The sequence below is a fragment of the Oxyura jamaicensis genome, chromosome 9 (genome assembly GCF_011077185.1).
Source record: "Oxyura jamaicensis isolate SHBP4307 breed ruddy duck chromosome 9, BPBGC_Ojam_1.0, whole genome shotgun sequence".
Taxonomy (NCBI): Eukaryota; Metazoa; Chordata; class Aves; order Anseriformes; family Anatidae; genus Oxyura; species Oxyura jamaicensis.
In genome coordinates this window covers 7266204-7287328 of record NC_048901.1, presented here as the reverse complement: position 1 = coordinate 7287328, position 21125 = coordinate 7266204, and the positions used below count along the sequence as shown (strand labels likewise).

At 37.3% G+C, this 21125-nt stretch overlaps 1 protein-coding gene across 1 annotated transcript; it reads right to left on the bottom strand.

Annotated features, from left to right (window-relative positions):
• Nucleotides 1-220: 220 nt before the first annotated feature.
• Nucleotides 221-21103, bottom strand: RBP1 (retinol binding protein 1). The gene is made up of 4 exons (XM_035334934.1): nt 18630-21103; nt 17844-18022; nt 3731-3832; nt 221-515 (listed from the first exon to the last, which is right to left on the bottom strand). Exons 1-4 carry the CDS (start codon nt 18700-18702, stop codon nt 462-464), a joined length of 408 nt encoding a protein of 135 aa, XP_035190825.1. The 5' UTR covers nt 18703-21103; the 3' UTR covers nt 221-461.
• Nucleotides 21104-21125: the final 22 nt, after the last annotated feature.

The following is a 21125-nucleotide window of genomic DNA, read 5'->3' as shown; positions in this document are numbered from 1 at the left end:
TGAAGTATTGCTCCAATGGAGCTGATGCTAAAATTCTCACTGACTTCACAGGATTTCCCAGAAGCCACATACTGCAGTTCTCACTCGCTTCCCTACAACAATTCATTACCTGAAACCAAGACTACCTTAAGGTCCCTTGTTAAAGCTACAGAAGGGTGTTTTCCATTGTAAGTGAGGCATGTGCTCACAACTATTTTGTTGTATACCAAACAGCCTCCATTTTGGTGTAGTCAAGAATTACAGTGCACACCCATTTAAAACGTTCAGTAACTTTAATGGGTTTTATTTTCAATTACTTCTTTAAAATAATTTTTAAAAAATATTTTATTCCAACTAAACTGTTCTAATGTAATCTTCATCTCTGTGTTTACTCTTGTCATTGATGGTCATTACTTGTGCTTGGAGATTTGGTGGCAAGTCTGTAAATTCTCCTGTTCTTCATTTCTGTATCAGCAGTAGGCTCACTGCACCTTCTTGAAGACCTGCTTACACTTGACTCCACAGACTCTTATTTCCTAGGAAGAGAAAATAATTTTTAAAAAATACAACTTTTACATAGGACGTGCATTATAAACTCACATGTATGTCCAGCTTAATTTGAGTACACAATTTCTTATCAAATTAGATTGTATAGCTTGTACTTATTTTAGCCTATTTTTTAATCATAAAAGAAATCAGAAGGTTTGGGTTTACTTTCTGGAGAAAGGTGGAATAAGAGAAGCTATTTTGGGATCCCAGAGTTTAAAGGGCCAAATGTGTTCCTGGTGCATTATTCACTATTTGTGTGTGCAACTGCCTAGGTCTTTGAAATGAACATTCTGTATTTTAGACACATGAACAAGTTATTTGGGGATGGATTTGAATAATGAATTCTGAGTCTGTATGTTGATGATTGGTAGTTCAAACCTACAAAAACCAGAAAACAGCTGAAAGCCCAGTCTAGCAACACAGCGGTCATAGCTAGGAAAGCACATGTAATTGCATACGTAAGAGTTGAGCTGGGTCTATAAATCCCAGCACGGCAGTGAATTTTGACTGAACTTGGCCGTACTGGATGCCTAATGCTGTCCACTTCTCTTTTGTGTTCCACAACAGGTTTTAAAAAAGTCTCTACTAATCATTGGGTCATAGTTACTTGCACATAAGCAGGTACATTGATGTTTATGTCTTGTGAGGCTTACTGTTGTCCACCTAGCCTCACTGAAGATGCAGTTTAATCTTCTCTATTACCAAAACTGTTGAAGTTAGACCTGAGAGTTGCACACAGGCTTTGTGGGGATTTGTGGAGGTGTTGACTGGTTTTGCTAGAAAAAGAAAATGGGTGGGGCTACCTAAAGGACATAAAGACAAAGATTATGTATGACCTAGAAGTAGGGTAGTGCTTTCTATTTCAAGATAAGACACTTAATTAAGCTGTCAGAATATTTTGAGGAAATGGGAAGCAAAGTTAACTGGAATGTTATGCCCATTTTCTTATGGGGGACTTTGATAAAATGACTTATTAAGAACTTACACTGGATCAATAACCTTATTGGCATATGTTGCTAGCCTGTAGCAAGAGAAGGCGCTTCATGGTGAATTGATGAAACAAGCAGACTGATACAGTGATTTTAGTTGGGGCCTGCTTTGTTCACTTTATATATAGGTAACCCAGAAGAAAGAGTGTGCTGTAAGTGCTAAGAGATCTGCTGACAGGGATAAAAACCTACAGAGCAGAAGCAATCAATACAATAGAAAATGGCAATAAAACTCAAAAGGAAATTGAGAATGGTCAAATAAGTCACTCACATAAAACAGAATCTAAAGAGGAAAAAGAACTACAAAGTACAGACCGTAGAGTGAAATGGCAAAAATAGGAGGCGATAAACTACTACAGGATGTGGTACTACTTCCTACAGAACCGTGGAAGGAATTAAATTAACACTTGGCTCATTGTGTAAAGTTCAATAGGATCATAAAACTATTGAAGTATCAATTTTTTAGAGGTAACTGCCCGTTGTACCAAAGTACTCTCAAGAGTACAGGACCAACTTATCTTAGCTGGTCAAAAATAAGATACTAAATTGGACTCTTTTACTGAATTTTAATGGAGAGTTACATTAATGAGAATTCAGAGGAATAAAGAGGACATTTTTGAAGTTCATGAAATATAAAAAGTGATAAAATTAAAATATTGGGGACTGGTCTCTAAAATACTTGGGTATTTCCTTTGCATGAAGTAACTTTGTACCAACGTCTGTGTACACACAGGTCATGGTAAATTGCACAAGTGCCAATTAGTGCAGGGATGCCCGTGTAAGCTGGCTTGTATGAGACTGAACCCTTCACAGCCTTCTGAAGCAGCAGCCTCAGATCTGTCGGGTAACCTCAGGGTACCTCAGGGCACACTAGACAACGTGTGAGCAATGGAATCTGATTTTATGACTTCTAAAATAAAACCCCTGACAGGTTCAAGCACAGAAAGTGGTCTGGCCTGGACATCCATGGCCAGGTTGCATGGCTAGAGCATGAATCAGAGTAAGGACACAGAAATCTGGGCTAAAGAAATTGGTGTTGGGGGCAGCAAGTGGGAATGAGTGCAGAGCTGTCAAGGGACAAGGACCAGGATTTGCCAAAATGAAGGCCAAAGAAATCTAAGAGCAACTAGTGTGATTGCTTCATGTGAGCTGAGTGCTGCAGGGAGTAAGTTGAGCTCCAAGGCCAGGCAGCATGTGGCTAATTGCAACCCCTTTGCCAGCAGAGAACCTGAAAGGGCAGCTGCCTGGGGTCACAGCCCCACTGTTGTGAGTTTGGGAGGCAGCGTGGAACTCCTGTAGCCTGTGTGCAGATAGAGGGAACGTATTTACACAGAAACTTCTGGAGTATCTCTTTCATTGGTTCACCTCTGCTTTCATTGAGACCATGACTGCAGCTATAACGTTACTTCCCTAGTTACCTGCACTATATCAGATGGCAAGGTCTATCACATACGTTCCTTTTCCAAACTGTCTTCTGGGACTTCCAGTATTTCCTGAAACTTGTATGCAGTAATAAGTGGCTTTGGGAACTTTCACAAAGATTCATTTATAACTCTGTTACTGATTTGAAACAGAGAACATTCATTTTGAATGCTTTGTGTTATTAGTACTAATCAGTGGAATGAAATTGAAGTTGGATTTTATTATCTCAGCCGGAAGAATTCATTTTACCCACACTGATGAGAGAGTGAGGATACTACGAAGAGCTATGAAGAACAGACATCTTCTTTCAAATCCTGTTAACTTAGAAAAGTTAGAAATGGTGATCTGAGAGAACATGACATTTCAGAAAACTTAATTGCTGTTTTAGTTCTCTAGGCTATAATGCGGTCTAGCCTGTAATTATTTTAAAAGAACAATGGTATATTTCCCCCTTATGGCTTACTGTTGGATGTGTACTTTCACTAGTTCCCATACTGTGTATTTCATAGAGTGTACAATAGATGTCTTCCTCAGTGTAAACATTTCAAATTGCTATGTTCAGACAGACAGTTAACACAGAAAGAGTACTGCACTGAAATGAGGCAATCTCTGTAAGGGACACAGAAGAATAATGGTGCCAAATGAAATGATTGCTTTAGAAAGAAGTCAAACGCAGCACCAACACTTATGTCAAAGAACGACAAGATAATATAGCACACAGCTTGCTGCATTACATCTAGCCATTTGAATAAATAATAGGGTGGCATTTGAAACCTGCTACATGATCTTACCAGGTGCATTTCATCTCCTTCAATCCACTGAGTCCAGCCACGATCTTCTTTTTCTCCTTTCTGTACGCAAAGAAGCTTATCTCCATCCCAGGATACTGTGGTCTAACAAAACAGGCACGTTCAGTGTTGCTGTAGCATTTCCTGATATTATGATTAGTTTCCTTAAAGAAAACCTACTCTACATTATAATAAAATATTAATGAATTTCACAAGAATAATTGCAGAGCATTGTAACAATTAGGATAATTACAAAAGATAAGAGCTTAAATGGCAAGTTGCTGTCCAACTGCCTGTCAAAACTCAGAAGGGTGAGATAAACTGCTTTAACTGTAAGAAAAAAAAAAAAAAAAAAAAAAAAAAAAAATTTTTTTTTTAAAGTTGACCCCTTTCTCCCTGCTAACAAACACAGCATTAAAAGGGACGTGCAGCTGTATTTGTAAGAGGAGCTAAAAACCTGAGATTCAGTTTCTTTCCACCATATAAAGGATAGTCCAGCTGCCCTACCTGAACATAGTACCCATATACTGGCAGCTAGGGATGTACAAGAAAGGCTTTTATTTTTTTTTTTTAATTTATGTGTACATATATGTGTACATATATATATATGTACATATATATAATTCCCCACCCCCATGTCTTAATTTGTCATCCTTGACAGAGCAGAGTGCTTTGGAAGTATCAGTAAATTGATAACTTTGCCATCATCCTGCTTTGCCTAACAGCAGCGGGAGAACTACTTGAGCCAGGTTTGGTAGAATAAGAGTGTGGTGAATGGAGTCAAATCCAGTTGGAGGCCGGTCACTAGTGGAGTCCCCCAGGGCTCGGTACTGGGGCCAGTCCTCTTTAACATCTTCATCGATGATCTGGACGAGGGGATTGAGTGCACCCTCAGCAAGTTTGCAGACGACACCAAGTTAGGTGCGTGTGTCGATCTGCTCGAGGGTAGGAAGGCTCTGCAGGAGGATCTGGAGAGGCTGGACCGATGGGCCGAGGCCAACGGTATGAAGTTCAACAAGGCCAAGTGCCGGGTCCTGCACCTGGGGCACAACAACCCCAAACAGAGCTACAGGCTGGGAGATGAGTGGTTGGAGAGCTGCCTGGCAGAGAAGGACCTGGGAGTAGTGGTTGACAGTCGGCTGAATATGAGCCAGCAGTGAGCTCAGGAGGCCAAGAAGGCCAACGGCATCCTGGCTTGCATAAGAAACAGCGTGGCCAGCAGGGCCAGGGAAGTGATTGTCCCCCTGTACTCGGCTCTGGTGAGGCCGCACCTCGAGTACTGTGTTCAGTTTTGGGCCCCTCGCTACACGAAGGACATGGAGGTGCTTGAGCGAGTCCAGAGAAGGGCTACGAAGCTGGTGAGGGGTCTGGAGAACAAGGCTTACGAGGAGCGGCTGAGGGAGCTGGGACTGTTTAGCCTGGAGAAGAGGAGGCTCAGGGGCGACCTTATTGCACTCCACAGGTACCTGAAGGGAGGCTGTAGCGAGGTGGGGGTTGGTCTGTTCTCCCACGTGCCTGGTGACAGGACGAGGGGGAATGGGCTTAAGTTGCGCCAGGGGAGGTTTAGGTTGGATGTTAGGAAGAACTTCTTTACTGAACGGGTTGTTAGTCACTGGAACAGGCTGCCCAGGGAAGTGGTTGAGTCCCCATCCCTGGAGGTCTTTAAAAGACATTTAGGTGTAGAGCTTAGGGATATGGTTTAGTGGAGGACTTGTTAGTGTTAGGTCAGAGGTTGGACTCGGTGATCTTGGAGGTTTCTTCCAACCTAGACTATTCTGCGATTCTGTAATAAGAGTGAGGTGTTGCAGGATTCGGCACAGCACTTTTGTGAACACCTGTGCTGCCCTGAGTTATTGATTAATAAAAATACTTAAATGTATGAGGGTGCATCCTTCAGCTTGTTGCTGCAGTTAGTATTTCCTAACACCTTGATTCACCCCTCCTTAAAATAAAGAGAGCAATATTCTGTAAATTTTTTTAAGAAGTGAGGACAAGAGCAGTGCCAATTTGTAATGATGTTTTTTTGGTGCTGCAAAAAGTTAGGATAGTTGAGCATCAATATGACCACACTGCTTTTAAACCAGCTTGAGGACTAACTATGGAATTACTGTCTACCTTGTGAAAGTCTTCAAGCCAGTAACTGTGTAAGTAGCCAAATATGGAGAGAAGATATCCTGTTTAATTTTTAAGAGAAGTCAGTCTACATTTCTTATTCTGGGAATTAAAAGTTCAACATTTAAGAAGTACGCAATGCTATTTATTTAATTTGTGTATGTCACAAACAATTAATTCTTAAATGATAACCATGAGAGCCACCATCTAAAAATGAGTACAGCCAGCAGTCTCCACCCACGGGAAGCTTAAGACTAAACAAGCATGGAAAATGAATCACTAGAAAGAGTGCCAGCATAGATAATCATAAGCAAGGCATTATTAGTACTCCTATATAGTCTGTTTGCACCACATGGGGTTTCTTAAATACAGACTCATTTGTCCTTGCTAAAAATCTCTCGTTTCTAGAATGCATTGGCAAGTTGTTCTGTCTTTCCTGTAAAATATTGTATTTAAACCTAGCAGTAGATAACATTAAAAAAAAATGCTATCTTCTTTTAATGTTTAAAACGCTCATGCAGAAAGGGACAACACATTGTGGCAAAGCTGTATTTAAGAGAATTAATGCGATCGTCGTAGTTTATATCCTCTTCCATATCCGTTTTGATTCTATGCATGTCCATTTGGAAAGTGGAAGATAACAAATAACACTAGTTGACATCTAAGACTTTCTGATGATTCTCAGTATCATTACTATATCAGAAAGTGAAGGTTATTTCTACCAGTGATCTATAGATGCAAGGGATACTGTGGAATAAATTGGTTGTATGTGTAGTTTTGCTTAGTAACAGTACTTATTTCTGTCCCTTGAGTACTTGCTCAGTATAGCTGAGTCATTAGATTACCTGTAAAGTTTAATTTCATAGGTTTATATGTGAATTCACAGGCAAAATACCATGATAAAATAAGATCCAACTTTATTAGCACTACTAACATGCCAAGTTAGCTGTGGAACTTACTAGTCCTGATAATACTTCACTAGCCTAGTACACTTGGGGGCAATAGAGAAACGTTTGTAGCAACACAAAGAAATGTTAACTTTTTCAGTCTCTAAGGGTTTTCAAAATTGTTTCATCTCAGGAAACAACACACTTTTTCTCTTGCATTTTGTTTTTTCAATCAAGATTATATATCGCTTTTGGTGACTTGGTGACAGCCACAAAGAGTAAATATCACAGACTGTTAACCAAGCTGTTTTATCAGAATTCCCAGTTGTCATCCTCTGCCCTCCCTTTTAGGCATATAAATACTGAAGGGATGTGAGTAAACCATACAGTTTCTGATTTTTGTATGTGGCTCTTTTGCCATGAAGGTTATAAAGGACAGAATGTATTGCATTCTGTTAGCAGAAACAACCATTTTATGACAGTAAGATTAATCAGTAGCATTTTTATCTTTTCTTTCTTTAGTTCAAACTCGAAAGTCTGAAATAATAAAAGACCCAAACAATACAAAAGACAGAACTTCCCCTTTTAACTCAAATCAAAGAGAACAATAAGTTCTTCAATTCCAAATATCTCTATAGAGACACACAAAGGATGGAATTGTTACAGCTGGTGTATGTGCGGCTAATAGCCCACTCTTTACCCTTTACCAACAGCCAAGAAACAGCAAAGCTTGTCTTAAAGCATTTCCAAATATTTGAGACAGAACATAATAACAACATTCTAAAAATACCATTGTAGGAGAAATGTTGATAAATATTGGCCCTTTTATTGTATGTAACAGCAACGATTTAGAGTTTACCATTTGGTGTATACACTCTCCTTTCCCTGTGAATACAGAATATCTGTTCGGTGACTACTGAACAGGGAGAAATACCATAGCTTCAGAACCATCGGTTTTCTTTTGGGTTCATAACTGCTAATGCTTCATAGCGTAAGTGAGAAAATGAACTATTTGTGTCTTCCTTACCATTTTTCACTTTCTCCAGAAAAAACCCTTAAATTTTTGTGTTAACCACAGTATACTGGCAACAGAAAGAAAAAAATGTCTGGAAAAGAAGAAAAAATGGTGGGGAGATACTGTAAGTAATCAAAATCTCCCAACAGGCAGTGCTTGATTTCTCTTAGATAAAACATCTGCCTTGAAAAAACTGTACCGTGCTGATATTTTTTAAAGCTTTATTCTTCCAGACTGATCATTTCCCTTGTATTTCCAAAAGATGGGCAGTGTGAAAGAGCGTGTTAGAAATGTATCTTGTGTCATTAGTCAGTATATCATTTCACTGAGCTATATAAACACTAGCATCATGCAGTAATTAAAGGAGAATATTGATCAAGGGTTTCTTACATATGTTCTTGAGACTCCTACTGCCTGATCAAACTTAAACTTAAGACGAATACACACTAAGTGAAGCAGATGTAATTCTGTAGGAAACTTCAACAGAAAATGGTGATTAATATGATTAGTGGACAGCGTGATAAAAAGTACTGAAGGAACACAAGGAAAGTTAACAGGAAATAAAGTGGGCCTTGCCTCAATTTAACTTGTCTCAAAAATTCTAACCAACAGTACTGCACCTCTTTGGGATTACGTACTTGGTTATACACTCTTGAGGTATAATAATGGAGAATGGAGCTTATCTGGGAGGTGAGGATGACAAACCAAGGCAATTGTCTGAGGCTCCGCTGGATTAAACACTATAGTTAAGAACAAGAGGGAAGAGGCATACCGGTGGTCCCAAAGACTGATGGCATTTGTGCCTGAGCACCACTAGGTAGAGATGGATTACTTTACAAAAAAAGAATTATACTGAATTCACTAATTATATTATCTTTGAAGCCTGAGAATACAGTAAATATTTAAATTTTCTTTAGTTTTATTATGATTTATATGGTCTTACACTATTTTTGTGCACTTAGCTATTTTCCTTTTATTACCTGCCCCCTCACATACTTCTGTTAGTGATTTATGAAGATTTCAGTATATGTGCATAACAACACTATATTCCTGAAAATAAAAAGTAGAATTATTGAAAATTACTCTCATTACTGTTTTCAATTATGAGACAAAGTAGATTAAATGAAATATTTAGAAAAAATAAATCTATCAAGTATGTATTTGCATTTTCTCAAGTACCGTAACAGTAGTGAAGTCTTGCAGAATTACAGTAGATATTACTTCCAGCTTCTAGTGGTAAGTCATATTGACCCACAGCTAGAGATACTGACTCTTGTAATTTACTGAAATACTCGTAAAGCAAACTAATTTATCAGAAAACTCTGCACTTCCCAGTTAGGTCTAATTGCAAGAACATTTGATGCTGGCACTGCACAATATTTCTCATTCCCATGTTAGCTGTTCCTAATGTACTTGTTGGTGTTGTGTGCTATACAGCTGAAGATACCTAATGCATTTTACAGATGAATGAACTAGAATATTTTTTAAAGTAGTCCATGAGCATATTTTTGCTGATGCTACATCGATTTTTTTTACACACTGCATTTACAAATATGAATTGCAGCTACCACCCTTCTTCAAAAATATGTTATTGATTTTCTATCTTCAGAAGAAACACAGCTGTACAAGTTCTATTTTTCTTCCACTTCCCTTCACAGTGCTGTCTCTGTATTATGATGCAGCAAATGACCGCAGTGCCCTACAACTGCACGACACAGGCCATGCTCCTTCTCAATCCAGTAATTCTGTGTTTACGAGAATAACTGGTCGTTTACAACTGCAATTGTAATTTAAGAAAGATCAAACAATGAAAAGTAATTGTTAAGGTCAGATGACACAGGAAAATCCAGTTCGAGCTGTGTCCTGTATTGTGCCTAAAACACCAAAGAAAATACTCGAGTATTTCTGGTCAAACATGGCTATGTATCCAACTAGGTATTTATTAAATGCTCAAGATAAAGTATTTACATCTGAACTAAGTATCAAAGTGACATAAAAACATCTGATAAGTAGTTTTCAGGGAGAATTTTTCATCAACTCAAGTGCTGATGGAATAAAGTAATGTTGGTAACACAAACAATAAAATATAATGGTGAAAGTGCATTCATTAAGGTCATAGTCACTACTTGTGACTTTCTGTGTTGGAGGCATGCTGCACACTGCTAACAGGAGGGCTACAAACATGCTCAGAGTTTGTCACTCTCCAGCCTGTAACTCCTTTTATCACATCAAGTCTGTATCTGCAGGTTGTTGACAGATAGTTAAACGGAGAAAAGAGCACATTCAAGCAAAAAAAATACTTGATCTCACACTGATATTTTTTGGTTTATCTTCCAATTCCACAATTGAAATTAGGTAAATAAGTTTATTTCTAAGAAAAGTCGGATCCAGGAATACTGGGAACATGCAGAAAATCAAACGAGGGAATGAAAAATATAGGTAATTTTTCAATGAAACCCAAGTTAAACGAGGTATCTACCCAGAAAAGTTTAGACATTCCAGAGCTGAAGAAGCAAACTTACCATAAAGACATTTAGTCTACTTTGTAAGTCTACTTAAAGAAGTCCCCCGTTTTCTTATGATTACTTGTTCAAAGTGGACCTTCTAATTTATGTTTACTTCAGCTGTCCATTGTTTTCACAAACTTTTGAAGCAAGTCTCAGTAAATGAGGTACTTTCTTTGCTCCCTACATGTGCAATGATAACAGCTCTGTTAATGTGTGAACTACCACACTACAGACCTTGAATGAAAAATCCTGGAAGATACAGTCATGGAGATGTATCAGGCACTGAAAAAATGAGAATCAATTAGGAAATCAATTAGGAACCCATTAGGAAAAGGCCTCTTCATCTTTCCTAGCAGCCCAGTAACATGTTTGGTGGTTTTATTTTATTATTTTTTAATTTTTTTTAAACTGTTCTGATTCTTGATATTGTTTGGGCTCTGAGATACCGTATCTGAGAACAAGGTGGCACTATGCTGGAAAAAATAAGTCGCTTCCTATGAGGTCACTATCATAGTTAAGAACTCAAATGGAAATACTGCTTATTTTCACAAGACATTATCAATATACATGGTTAATTGGTTGTAAAGTATAACACCTTGGAAATTTATATGATCTTAAAATTTGATTCAGAAATATAAATCGCGTACATCCCACTATTTCTCATAACTTATTTTAACAATATTAAGAAGGTATCCAATTTTCTTGTTAACATAAAAACATCTTAAGATGATAAACAGCTAAAAAAGAAGCATTGCCATCTGAAAAATCGCATACAAACTACAGGAGCATTTCTTATTAGCCATGATAATTTATTCTATTGAAAGAAACTTACTGATTGCTTATTCTGTTCATAACCATTCCATGCATTCCAGACTAGAACCTATTCTAGTAGTATTGAAAATAGAGATACAAAGTTATTATAGTTTTACGCCTCAAAGATCCAACAGAAATAAGGGTTCAATATGGTGTTTCCCAAAGAGCCAAGTCTCTAAACAGAAAATCTGTGGACTAATTATGTTTCTTCTATAGGAAAATATCTATGAAACATTCACTAACAGAAAAATTAGTGGTAGGATTCCTGCACTTCATCTCAAGATACTGTTGTTGGACAAAGGCTATACATATTTAGCTATCATTTAGCTAGGGAGGATGGTAAAGACTGTACTGAACTTTCCTTCCCATAACAACTTCAGTTCAACTGTGTAGAAGCACCTATAAATCTAACATCCCATTTAATCCTTCCTGCTTTAAGCCAAGCAGCAACAGAACTCCCGAAGTTAGCTAATAGGAAAAGGATGGTAGCACAATACAACACATTTCTCATTTATTTGAGGGGCAGGGGCATGACATATCATAATGGGTATCTGTAGCTACAGGACTCTGAAACATGCCTGTGCCATTCTGAACTTGCTCAGATCATTACTGAAAGACAAGCTGGTTATAATGCGGGCATTCTGTACCTGACTGATAAGCTTACTGAAGTTCGCTGTAGTCAAAAAATCAGACACTTCTAAAAGCTGTGTTTTGCTTATGTGATTGTCACCATCTCCACTGCTAGCAAACAGACCAAATTGTAATGACAACTTTTAGATCAAAGAGTAAGCTGCTGTAGCACAGGGTCTTCAAATGTTGAACACTGTTGTTCAAAATGTTATTTTGAATCTTTGCTCATAAGAACAATGAGGGAAGGCAATGACTGGAGACATATGCCAGGCTGCAGGCTACACAGGTGACAACATGTGGAAGAAAGAGTAGAATAAGTATTCTGGATAGTACATCACGTTTTATTTCTGGTAACGATGGTAATCAAATGGTAATCTTTTTTCTTACTGAAATAAAATTGTAAGAATCTATACAAAAACAGGATGGCTTGCTTATATCCTACATCAGAAAAAAGTACAAAACAATAAATCCAATTCACTTTGTGCAAGAATCAGAATCAACTCTAAGACATTCACCATTTAATTTGATGAGTATAATTGAATTACCCTGTATAAATTTAGCAAGATGCAATTGTACATTACACTAATGGTTTGTCACTCAAAATCCAATTTGATAAGTTGGGTTCTCAAGTTTTCACCTGATTCTTTGTCATTGTACACACTGAATTCATCATTCTCTGAACTTTTCTGGATGCACACAAAGCTGAAATACTATGCCCATCCAAAACCTCCTTGCCCACAACACTTTCAGAACGTTACCAGTGGATTTGTGAGTAACTAGCTCGAACTGTTGGTTAGTCTCAGGTATTCGGTATGAATCCAGGACTGCAAACTTTGAAGTTAATGAGATCTTAATGCATATGACAAAATGCTCTAGAGATCTCATCTGACATCATTGTGCAAATGTGCTTAACGTATCACTTACAGATAATAAGCAGTAATGCCAAAACGCCAAGTAATGGGGGGGGGGGGGGGAACAACACAAAACCAACAAAACAAGCAAGACAGAAAAGAAAAATGGGAATAGCTCCTCATTACTGAGGCACAGGGAGCCTGAGTTTCAGAGAGCCATAGACAGATCCAAGAGTGGAACTCTGTTCTCTGCTTGACTGAATAACCATTCTTCCTCACCTGGAGACAGCAGTTTGTAAAGGTCACGAGTATCAACACAAAACTACATGAAGACTACTTGCTTTGAATTAAAATCACAACTAATCAGAGATTATTTCAATAAGCAAGTGGAGAATTTACATTTCTGCAGAGAGAGGGAACAGTAGATTTGAGAGAAGAATAGTGTGTATATATATATACACATAAATACAGGCAATCACATAAACACATCTCCCATCAATAATCATTCTAGAACAATGCTTTTTCCGATACAGTATATAAGAAAACACAAATCCAAATCAATAAACTGAAGTAATCTTTAAAAAGAAAATGAAAACATTTGAAGAGGTGAAGAAACCAAGGATTTGAATCAGAGGGATCAAGTAAAGACATACACTGCTGATCTTGCATCTTACTAGAAAGACAATTCATTTCGAGTCTTCTCATCCTGTTGAGGATCCCTACTGAAATTCCAAGTATCACTGGTGACTGCTTTTTTGACAGCAAAGTAATCATTCCAATACCTATTCTAAACTAGATTAACAGTTGTGAATTCCATTTGTGGAAGAGAGGAACCCTGCCTAAATAATGGTTAAAAAAGTTTAATGAGCCATGTAATTTTATAATAGGGCTTTATTCTGACCTTGCAGCAGTATATATCAAATTATGCCCAGAGCAACTGAACTTTATTGTGTTTTCCCTGAATATAAACTAGACAGGAATCAGTTCCACATCAGGCACGTTTATTGTTTAAAACAGAGCCATGATCAGTCCCTGCCTCAAGGTAAGACCTTTCACTAGCGTATGATACATGCAACTGACAGAATGGCTGGTCAGATGCCTGTGGACAATCCTTATGAGGCTGTCTAAACATTAAATGGCTATATGCTTTCAGGAAATCATTCCACATGGTAACACGTATGATAGATCTGTTAAGTAAATTCCAAATCCCCCCACCTCCCACCCACTCTACTTTTGACATACCAAATAAATATGCTGTGAAGGTGCATAAAGTTAACTTTTCTGTTCCATGTCAGATCCTTCCCCATTCTTATGTTTATTGTTAACATATTTTACACTGTACGTATCTCCTCGGCTTCACTGTTTGTTACCAACTGTGAGAAAGGGAGGTAAAATTATCTGAGGATGAACGGGACACGCTTTTGGAGACAGTTATCAACTAATTATTGTTTCAGTAAGGTCTTGCCTCTTTGGTGCACAGCAACATTTTTCCACAGTAAAGTTCATGTGCTTGAAACAAAGTTTTATGATTAGTGTAAGAGCTAAGATGCTTGCTAAATTAATCGTAACTTAGAGACTATGGAATTTATCTTTAAAATGAGGAAACTTCACAATGGGGCTGGAAATTCACTGAGAATGAAGATAGCACAGTGAAATACTCAGTTCAGGCAATACCTAAGTCATAGTTATACATGAATTTTCAATTTTCTGTCTTTGTACACTAACACCTGATGTATGTTACCCATTAAAAGCTAAACCAAACTCTTGAAAGTAGTGGAAACTTTAGCACATGGTCCAATTCAAATATCACATCATATGAGAAATAACGTGATACAATATTAATGTTCTGGCCTTCTTTCTATACATTGTAAGTTGCACCTTGTAACGTCTGCAAAGAATAGAAGATGCTCCTGAGTAAGCAAACTTCCATTTTATCTTTGTAATTCAAACTGTCAAAAGTTTTAACAACCCTGAAGTATAACGACTGAACTTTCAGAAACTCATCTTTCATGAAAGTGCCAAACAGAGAAACTCTGATTTCTACCTAGGAGATAAAATCTCTAGGGAAAAGCTCTGGGAGAAACATGATAGCATAAGGAGTGGTATGTCTTGTCTGCATTTCCTAAGAGACAAGGCTGTGCTGCAGCATGCCCCACACACCGTTACAGAAATGCTTGGAACACATGGAACATCAACTGCCTTTCGGCAGCACCTTGCAATGTCTCTTGTGCTCTCTCTTGTACGGTCAACTATCCTAATCTTAGATTTTCTATGTTTTGTTTAAAAAAAGTTCTAAAGAAGAAAGTTTTCACTTCCCAAGAGAAATAAAACCATAAAGGAGCTGTTATCACCAACTGATGTTATCTATATCCCTTAAGAAAACAGAATCGCCTAAAAATGTGTCAGGAAAAAAAGTGACAGTTAAAGGTAAAAAGAAAATAGAACAACTGAATCTGCTAAGGTTTATCCAGCTGGATTAATTCCCTGTTTCAAGTTCAGAGGTTTCCAGCAGTGACCAACTATAATAAGGAAAAAAAATAATCCCAAGTGAAATCAAGGAGGAATCCCATACCATCACAGGAGTATTAATCCCTATTGTCATGACTTCAGCTTTCTTCTAAAATTAGGATCAGCAAAACTTTTTAGCCTTTACTCATCATAGACTATTGACGTGGAATTATCGTAATTATACTGTACCCTGACAGACTTAAAGATGTATTTTACAACTGAAAGGTGAACAAAGTTTCAGTGAATTACACACAAGATCCAACCCGTTCACTATGCTAACGTTATTTCTACTGATGTTACCTCTAGTTAGATGACTCTTAAAATATATTCTTCATTAAAAGAAACACTATCCATGAATGATTTCTAAGGTTATTTTAACTAGTCTCATGATGATTGCTCTGCTTTATAAAACTAATGTTTAATTTGTAATTTGTCTTATCCATGTTACTTTGTACTTCCAATGCATTGAGCTCCTTGGAAGAACAGCAGGATAGTGAGGAGAGAACTTGCCCAGTGGTCTGCTCAGTTCATAATACAGATAAAAATAAATGATTCATAATCTCTCCCATTGGAGAAATTGAGTATTAATGATTAAGCCATTTATGGTGTGCAGTTTCACAAGCTATAGATGAGGAAATGAAACATTAAGAATCACATTCAACCTTCGCTTTTATGGTGGCTTTCCTCATAACACCAGCCAGGGAGTGTTCCAGTATCTCTTGCATCACCTCCGTGACCCTTCCTTAACAAGGCTTCCAGCCCACTGGAGTTATTCCAATGCTTAAAACTGCAAACCTTGCCTAACTGATTTGGACTGAAGTGGCTTCCCAAAAACATCATCTTGTACTATTTTCCTTCAGAAACGCTATGGTTTCATCAAGAAAATAAATCTTTAATCAGAAAATTGGACTATAAAGTATGATACGTTGCTACAAGGCAACAGTCACTAAGAGTGACCTTAGTTTTAGGGCTGCAGTTGGTATCTGCTTATGATATGGGAGATCATAAAGAGATTCTGAAGATTTCTGAAAGCTTTAGTGAAGTTATATGCCTGTTATTCTTAACAAAGAAACAAACAGGGTTAGCAAGACCACACCTTTTTATTATTATTATTATTATTATTTTTTTTTTTGAAAAGGCAAGAAGATGCTGCTACCTCCTCTTTCCAGGGCTGAGTGATTTTGCACTAAACAATCAATAGACAAATCGTTTAAGCAACACTTGGAAGCAGGGTGATCTAGGTTCCACTCCAAATCTAATACCTGCTGTAGTGACTAGAATAGTCTCTATTTTCTTCTTTCTGATTCAACACTTTGAATTCTTCCTATCACTCAATTTAGCAAAACAGGACAGAGAATATTGACCTGCTACAAATAGTGAAGTGCTTAGGGTATTTTTCAGTGAACCAGAAGTTGTGCTACATTTGTTCAGCATTTCAAAAGCATGGCTGGTCAAGGGCTACATTTTCATGTCTTCTGAATCAGCTTTTTCAGCACACCAGTTGTCTGAAACAGTTTGTGAGAACTAACTGCAGGTATATGCTAGCACAATTACTTTGTTCTGCCAAGTAGAGGATGTTTTAGTCTGGAGTTCAATGGTATTTAAGTATAGATAATGCTTAGCTGGAGACAGTTCTGTACACACACAAACCAGCAGTTCACTGAAGTAAACGCTGAGGACTCAGACATCTTTAGCACTTGAGTAGAGGACTTGAACATTGCTATCTTTGACAGTACTTCAGCCACCTAAATCTTTCCTTAGGCTCACAATTGGTGGTTCTGGACCTCATCACCCTGGCGAAGAGCTTTCCAGTAATCAAAAATGCATTATGACATTAGGCCACTTCCCCTTACACTAATATACTTTGATTCTCCCTTTTGTGACTTTTGTATTCTGTACTTTATCATGTTTCTACCTTCTCTAACAAGGAGTACAGAGGGATTAGCTAAGGTCCTTGCTTGCTGATTAGTGTTTTTTTTTTTTTTTCCTGGTCTTCGGGATCCTTCATTTCCTGTATTACCATTACCAGAGCAAAAGTAAGTTTATATACCCTAACGTTAGAGAACAGTACTTTGTAAATGGCAGTATCTATCTACGAATGGAAACCTATTAAATTCATTTTATATAATTACTCCTCTATAGTCTCTCCTGAAATAATTTTCTTTTGCTTATCAACTTCTTCACCGTGGGATATTGCAGGCATTGTGCTCGTGAACTAACAGGAAAGAAAATGTCCAGTCCAGTCATATTCACCTAAAGAACTTTGTATTCCCAAGTTTTCTCTGTTAATTGGTATTTATCAGTCATAAGTTAGAAAACACTGGTCCTTCTGGCAAGCAAAAAGAGCTCATAAGGCAGAGTTCTTGGTGTTTGCTTATTGACTACAAAGATCTGTTCCAGAAGCCTAATTAATGCATCTGCTCTACCAAATACACACAGGAAGGAAGGAGCACAAAAACAAGAACAAGAAAAGCAGCAGGTTTCTAACACTTGGCCATTGTTGCACATGGGGAACAGCACCTAGACCTGCAGTTGTTCTTGTACTGGAAACATTAGTCCATCAAGAGATTCTGAAAACTCAAATGTAAACATCCTTCTGTCCAACAGATATCCCCGTATAATTGACTAACGTTTAATTGAAATTACTATTAATTCATTGAAAAAAGTCACAGGAACAGTTTTAGGAACAGCCACATAAAATGGCTTATAGATGTTGTCTGTGCAAGGCCTTGGATTATTAATAAGTCTTAACAGTCTTTTTTTTTTGTCAGTTGTTACAGTTCTAATGCTTACCATGCATTTGCGATCATCCACCCCAGCTAAATCCTCCTCAAACTCCTTCCCTACATCAAATTCCATGATGTAGTTTCTAAAAGTGCTTAGCGTTTTAATGATCATATGATCCCCATTCTGAAGGATTTCTTTGTCAGGTTTTAGCAAGTTTGCTATTTTTCTTACAGCAACATTTACATCTGAAAAAGAAAAAGAGTTATTTTAATCCAGAAAAGTCTACCACAAAAGCAGGCTTGTAGCTCTTGGGAGGACTAAAATGAACATGGATAAATAAGTGTCCAGATCTTTCAGGTCAGCTTGCTTAAAAGGAAAAATCCATAGCCTAATTCTTTTAACTTAAATAAGTTTGTCTTGATTTGCTGGTTGTGTGGAACCCTAAAAAACACCTCTTGCATTTCATAGTTATTAAGGGTGTCAGCATTTCTACAGAACTATTAGCATTTTGCATATTTCATCTAACGTAAACACACAGAAGTGCATCAAGTACGTTATTGCCTCTGTAGCACACATAACACTTTAAAGTTATGGTTGGGTTTGAAGTTTGAAATCTGCCACTTATCTCTTTCAGACATGTAGTTTAATCACTGTAAAATTAATCGTCAAGATGTTAAAAAGTAGAGACTGCTTAAGACAATTTTGCATACAGCAATTCTTACAGCGTATTCCTGAAAAATTATTTCTCACAAAAATGATTTATGACTGTACAAGGAAAAATAGGTTCATGTCAAGACTAAGACAGGTAGCATTGATTGATTATTTATCAAAGAAACATGAAAGGAAGCTTACCCAGTGCTTTCAGATACTCCTCAAAATTGTCATTGCTGATCATTTTCCAGTAACCATTGAAATCTGCAGGCATCCCTACTTTGGGTAATTGTCGAAATCAAAGTCTCAGAACAGTGTGTTGATTCTGCACCTCACAGCTCACTGCCTTTCTTTGTGGCAAGTTTGAACTCGGGTTTCTTTTATCTGTTTTTTAGACCATGTAGCTATGCAAGTCCTTCTAATCCGATTATTGTTGAAGTGTTGCCTTTAAATCCTTCCACAAGGCTGAACCTCTGAGAGTTCTAATGACACCACGATAACTTGATTTAAACAGAATGAAACATTCATCTTCCCTATAGCTTCTGTAAGGCCACTGATTATCTAGAGATCCATTTTAACCATATTAACTCTTCATTTTTCAAGCTACTCAAAAATAAGATCTTTTAAATGGCTTTAGTTTAAGTTATTACCTAAACCCACAGAGGGTATGCACCTGTATATATATTTTTTTGAGGCACATCCTACTTGCTTGATTACGTTCCAGCTATTTTATGCCACCTTCTATTTGGAAAACAATCATAAGACCATTTCAGTGTAAGCAGTTTGTGTCTGGCATTAACTTGTTCTACAAGCTCCTTAATTCTACCCGTGGAAGCTGTAGGGCCAGCTGAGGGCTCAAAACAGGCCAGTGAGGTGGCATCTTGCATTAAGCAGCAGTGGTTAACGCCCATCATAATAAATGCTGCATCACAACACAATGCATGCTCTCAGTTAATTTTAACAACATTGGAACACACAGAGATTCACTTCTCATTTGCCTTTTTCAGCCAAATTTAGTTCCCTAATGTTACTGTTGTGTTTGTTGTGTAAGTTGTGTATGCCCATGTTTCCACCCTCACCCAGTACAGCGCTACACTACGTGAGTGGAGTTCTTTATTTCAAAGGGATAACATCCAAATAGTTCTAATGCACTACACTAAAGGTCCTTGCAGTTCCACACCCTGATTCTGGCAGTGCAAAGGAGTAACTCTCCTACATTTTAGTAATTTGTAGAGCAGGAACCTTCCAAGTCAAACACTTGCTTTTATGTCAAAAAATAATTTGTATTTTAGTGACACTACAGAAAGTGTCAAATGCTAGCAATCATTCAGTGCGAAGACATAACAGTAATTTGCTTTCAGACAAGCCAGTAGCTAGTTTTCAACATCAAGTCTGTTGTAGTAGTGCACCTTCTACTACACCATGGTTTTATGTAGACCTTTTTAAGAAGTAAAAAAGGAACTACATCTTTCTGAGGCCTCAAGTCAAGTTTTTGGCTGTTTTCCTTCCTCTTCCTTGAGTACAGGAAAATCAAAGATACTGCAGTGCTTTTATAGCAACCTTCACATGCTCATTGTTGCTCACAGAATAGCTATCCCCCTGATATTCTTTGAAGGGGTCTTCTGTTAAAAGTGAGCTAGATTGGATCAGAAAAATAGGCAATCAACATACAAAAGAATAAATTTGTCAAGCTAGCCTTAGCGCTCAAATACTGAGAAAGCCTCTTAGCTATTTTCATATATTTTCCCTCGTGTCTTTTCAAATGGTACAGTTTAAGTTCTATGCTGTTGTTATCTCAGTACTTCTCGATTTTGGCACAAAACCAGTATCTTTTCCGTTTTATTTGTTCATCAATACAGGACTATGCTGAATTAATGCTTTTCTTTACAAACAGATGTACCTAGTCTAAGTAACAGTTCAGAAAAGAACAACTTATTGAAACTTTAGTTTGTTATATTCAAACTGGAATGAAGAATGTGTGTTTTTTTCCTTCCTTATTTGTTTTTGATACTACCTTTTCCTATCACTTAAAAGTAAATACACCCGTAAAAAAGAAGACAACATAACTTACAGTTTTTATACAACAAAAATTTGAGCTTGACTCTCTGGTCTAGTAAAGATTGGACACGTTTTAGTATTACTCATGAAAAAAGGTCTTTTTTAAGGTTTGGCAATCTCTGAAAAATAAAAGTAAAAGTTTTTTTCTTTTACATTGCTACCATGCCAAAGGAACAAGAAAATACAAGATTAATTAAGAAGATTAATTCATCTATGGAAAATATCAGCTACATTTTGATTCACTTTATGATATGACCAACAACATTAACTCACTTTTTCAACAGCAAAAAAGCTTCTAATGACCCAATCCTCTTGGATATGTTATCTATCCCATGGCTTTGGCAATTACTTACTCTTGGAATTACTTATTCTGGATCACAGAAGCAAAGAAACACTTGAAATTTATTGATAAGGACTGTCTTTCATTTGTAAATCAGGAGATTTACAACTGACATGAGTGGTGCCTGCATTTTTAAGCACTTGCATGAAAAAAGGCTCTATTCTATCTTTTGTCCTAACTGCCAAAACACCACTTGTACCCATCAGAAGCAAAAATTATTCTGGGGTCCAGAAAGTCAAAAGTTTAGGAGTGCTTTTATATATATATAGATAGACAGATTAGTGTGTGTGTGTGTGTGT

Bases quoted from the DNA above. Each gene is read 5' to 3' on its own strand.
- RBP1 (XM_035334934.1), bottom strand. From the start codon at position 18,702: ATGCCTGCAGATTTCAATGGTTACTGGAAAATGATCAGCAATGACAAT. The intron at 18,023-18,629 runs GTAAGCTTCCTT...TTTCTTTTTCAG, and splicing joins GGAGTATCTGAAAGCACTGG to ATGTAAATGTTGCTGTAAGA. The intron at 516-3,730 runs GTAAGATCATGT...TTCTCTTCCTAG, and splicing joins AAGGAGATGAAATGCACCTG to GAAATAAGAGTCTGTGGAGT.